At 39.9% G+C, this 4,854-nt stretch overlaps 1 protein-coding gene across 1 annotated transcript; it reads right to left on the bottom strand.

The window, feature by feature from the left end:
- Positions 1–414: 414 nt before the first annotated feature.
- Positions 415–3,792, bottom strand: LOC140226329 (microfibril-associated glycoprotein 4-like). The gene is made up of 4 exons (XM_072306823.1): positions 3,570–3,792; positions 2,167–2,511; positions 1,389–1,650; positions 415–774 (listed from the first exon to the last, which is right to left on the bottom strand). Exons 1-4 carry the CDS (start codon positions 3,759–3,761, stop codon positions 521–523), a joined length of 1,053 nt encoding a protein of 350 aa, XP_072162924.1. The 5' UTR covers positions 3,762–3,792; the 3' UTR covers positions 415–520.
- Positions 3,793–4,854: the final 1,062 nt, after the last annotated feature.

Here is a 4,854-nt window from a genome sequence, read left to right as displayed (position 1 = left end):
TATGACGGCAGAAATTAAAATTCACATTCAAGAAGCTTATGATGAATTGTAAAAAGAAAAAAAAATAACGAAAATAAGTGAACTAGTTGGGTTATATTTTCAGAGCCGTTTTCATCACGGTTTGCGCTGTAAATTTCAAGCGTTCATCTCTATTACCAAAATCTTACACACGTTCACCGCCATTGGTTATATAGAGGGAAGGAGCTTGGAAAAAAATTGAAACCCCGACTCATCAAAATAATGTCTTTATGATGCTTTCTTTTTCTTTTCGTTTTGTTTTGACTAATGTTTTAAGCGAGTTTCATTTCACTATCGCAAAAGGAGAAGATGTACCCTATCCAAAAAAGGGGCTTCATTTCTTAGAAACAGTCGACAGTTATCATCAAACTAGAAAGAATCGTTATACTAATATTGGAACATCGCTGTTAAAGACTAGTGTCTGCTACGCAAGCGTTGCCAAGTGTTATTGTATGATGGAAAGTTTGGCGATATCGTCTCAAACTGCCGCTATGCTCTTGAATCAATATAGCGGCCTAATTTTCATCTCCACTTTGTTCATCGAGTAGAAGTTCAACTTCCACTTCGTCCAGCAGATGCCCATAGGGTCAATGTTATTGGGACTCTCGAGATATTGACCGTTGAGGTTGCTGGCGAAACACGAGTGGAACCACCACCCGGACTCGTAGCGCAAGGCGCAGCTGCGATTGGCCACCGGGTCATTGTCCGAGTCGACGGTGGAGAAGTACATACGATTGTGGTAGCTGAGCGAATCACCTGCGGAGTAAAGATGTTGAACAGATGTGGATTAGACAAGAACGCCTTACAGAATACCATCACAAAACACAAGGCTTATGGTAACATGAATGTATAATATGTAGGTTCTATGTATTTTCTTTTTCGCAAGATTGCCAATGCTAATTTTTTTCCTTGTTTTCAGTTTTTATTATTTCATTTTTTAGCAAGACCAATGATCATCAAGACAAAATACTAAATAAAACGAGATAATATATCTCCTCTTGTAAGCACTTTATTATCAGAAGATAGGTGATGGTATATTCTTAGAGACAAATATTTGGTATCCAACTTGCAATGGCTTGTCTGAGATTGCTCAGAAAGCAAGACATGCTAAAATGTTTGCAATGTTCACTAGTTTTCTTTGTGCGCGCGCGCGCGCGTGTGTGTGTGTGTTTTACAGATTAAACAGTTTTTCACCGTTTTGTTGAATTAGTTGTTCGTTGAATTGTTTGTTGAATTATTTGTTTATTTTTGGTTTGTTTGTTTGTTTTTTTTTGGGTGGGGTCGCTTTATTTAATGTCAGAGCTCTCTGCTTGGTAACGCTGTCAGGGAGATTTACTAGACAGAAAAGATGATCGTCATGTTCAACTCACCTGCATCGCCGTCGTAACGGGACACAAACAGCTGATACTTGTCGCTCTCCGGGCCAATGTAGAAGGAATAATAGGTGGCGTAGGCCGTCTCGCCTTCGAAATCGCGGAGATCCACGCGGAGGATTGAGGGCCTGGCGGACACAAACCGCCGGACGTTCTCCAGACCCAGCCAGTGAGACTCACGCACGCTTCCAAAGCCGTTCTTGTATTCCAACCACTGGCGGTTGAAGTCCACATCGGAGTCCTTGCGCCGTTGTATCACCTGTGGTCAAAGTGCCAATGTGAAATTTTAGAAAATTTTCGATAACACGGAAAAGTTCTCTTGAGCTTATATTAAGGAAACGAATGAAATGAATGGCTTATTTAATGCAGATATTCGATTGCATAATACATTCGATTTTATATCATTTCTTAGTTTTTTGGATGGAAATGAAAATAAGAACTTTGAAATTTGACTGAGAAATACAATATAAGGTAGGTGAGTCCAAAGGGACTACGGAAATCATTGACTGACATGAATTTCGACTTACACGATATAATTGACATTGAATTGATTAAGTTTATTATTATTATCATTTATATATATATATATATATATATATATATATATACATACATATTATGGTAATCAAAACATTTATAAATTATATAATTGTCAGGCTAGAGTTAGCACACACACACACACACACACACACACACACAGATAAAAAAGAAGGAGTTACAGGTAGTATAAAAAAATGATGAAAAAACAAAAACAACATCAAGGTAATGGTCTTACTGTCCATCCGCCGTCATCAGTTTCCATATCACAGAAGACTATAATGGGATCCCTGCCGTCATTCGGATAAACCACGTAGCTGCCGCTTTCGCTCATCCCCTTGGACAAGGCATCGGCACAATCGATTGGCCGGAGTTCATGGGTCATCACTTCCGGTCTTCGCGGGCACGCGTCGACGGGGACCGTCCGCACAGACCGCTGCTGGTTGAAGTCCGAGACGTCATCCAAGACACTCTGGCTGAATCGCAGCTGAGCCTCCGACGTGAGGAGGGAGGCTCGACACGCATTCACCGCCACGGGAACCTGAGAAAGCAGACTCGAGCGTTCGGGACTTCTAGCTCGAATCTGACAACGTAACGAAAATGATTCAATGTGAAGCTATACTTATATGCACAAAGATATGCATGCATCGTTTTCACCCATCAAGTCGAAGGGTTGATTTTGCAGCGTAGGATTCGTTATCCCACCATTGTCTCCTCATCAGCATCTCTGATTGTACTGCATATCGACACATTTCGGATAAAGATTTGATGAAATTTGTTAAATTCATAAGATCTGCGCAAATCCGGGGAAAAATCGATTGGAAGACAAGTGCTGTGATGTCTTGTAGTGTTCATCTAAAATGACCATCCATTGAACAATTCTGTTCCATAAAACGCATAACATATTCATTCTTTTTTTTTTTTCAATGATTCAATGTGTCTCCCCACCCTCCCCATTTCTGACTGGAAACGCTTCAATATAAACTGTAATGCATTGAATTTCCTAAACGTTTTTAGATTTAACTCACCGTCTTATCTAATCTTTAAATAACATTTTTTTTTTTAATTTCTATTTATTTTCAATACAGCATTTGAGCAAACATCTGCAGAAGAAATGTTTAGGGAACATATTCGTTGCGTACAACGAATATAACGAGATGCATTTAAATGGAATTCATAGCTCTACATCCCTGATCTTTCCTGGGTTGCTTAAGTTTACTACCATTAATTTTCCTGCAGTTGACCAAAGACAAAAAAAAAAAAAAAAACATCTTTTAACTCGCTTTGAGCTCAGTCCAATTTTTACTTAATGCCATTTCACGTTTTTCAAGCAACAACCTCGCTGATAATCATTAGGGATGGCAATTCAACAGTTGGAGACATAATTATGAAGAAAACTATTTTTCTATTATAGGTCTATTATCATTGTTTCTATTTTTAATCATTATCTACTTCTTATTCACATCGTATTTGACATGTTTATAAAAAACATATCATGAAATGAATGTTACATATTGGAATCATATAGAAAGCTTACGTTAGATCCTGCCAGCTGATTGGGCAGTAATTTGTCACAGCCAAGCGCATTGACTATTGCACGATTCTACTTTGTTTTTGTTGGTTGTAACCGACAAGTCTCACCTGAATGTGCGGCCGGAAAACCACGACCCCCTCCTGGCAGTCACATTGTCTATCGGAGGGGACAACCGAGATCGTTGTCGGGGCCGTTGTCGGATCCTCGTCGATTTGGGCCGTTACACCTGTCACCACGAAGACAACGACGAACACGGGAGCGATCACGGCCAGGTGATCTCGTATAGACGCCGCCGTCATTTCAGAGTATCAAAGCTTTTTGCAGACTCGTCGACAAAAATAAAAACAAATAGTACAGCAGGTTGAACAATGCCTGCGTGGCGTACGGTTTTAGCTGTCTGGTCAGTGTAATGGAAAATGCTACGGTAGAGTTGACCTGGGATTTGGCCTGAGGTGCGATGACGTTGTACGATGTCGATTGTTTAGCAAAAGGTAAAGCTTTGCTGCAGCTAACCATCCATTGACTGGACACGCCTCGCGTCTATAGGCATTGTGGTGACTTGACTCTTCTCGAGGCTTTCAGTTGGACCGCTGCCAAGCTTAGAGCAAAACATCAGATGCGATGAAAAAGGGTAACATGACAATTTAACTGTCAACAAAAATAGGCGTACAATGTCGAGGGTGGCGACAGGAGAAAGAAAACAGAAGACTTGGCCACGACAGGAAATTTCAAAGTATCATGTGACAACATCTGTTGGTAACAGGATTATGTTGATATCTGTTATTCTTTTCCAACTATACTTTTATCACCCCATCATGAGAAGTGGTAATAGTCACTGACATTATCGTCTTTGTTATTGTCATTTATTGTGATATCATCCATGTTATACAATTCATTATCCAAATGAATTCGTGCTTTCTGTATTTTTTTTGGGGGGGTCATTTGTTTCAAATCTTACATGAGATTGCGTACGTGTGTGTGTGTGTGTGTGCGTGTGTGTATTTGTGCGTGTGTGTTTGTGTGCATGAGGGTGTCATCTTTGTTCTTCTAAGTTATGTTGGAAAGGAAATGTATGACCTATATATTCTCAGCTTTGACTGAATTGAATTGAACTTAATTGTGAACATGGGTTTTCGTTGCACTGCATGCGTTATTTAGCGTATAAGTGGACCAGGTGGATACTTTCATAGTGTCCCAGTCTTTGTGTATTCTGCGTAATATGAACGCGCCTTTTCACTAACACACACACACACACACGCACGCACACATGCATAAAATACATTATTCACACGGAAATTGATGTCTACATGCACACTTGCACATATTTACACGAATACATATCCAGAGCATATATACGTACTTAAACAATGACAAATCCCTTCACAAACACTT

Source organism: Diadema setosum, chromosome 3 (assembly GCF_964275005.1).
Source record: "Diadema setosum chromosome 3, eeDiaSeto1, whole genome shotgun sequence".
Lineage (NCBI taxonomy): Eukaryota > Metazoa > Echinodermata > Echinoidea > Diadematoida > Diadematidae > Diadema > Diadema setosum.
The sequence above is the reverse complement of the archived record's forward strand: the minus strand, read 5'-3'. Positions and strand labels throughout refer to the sequence as shown.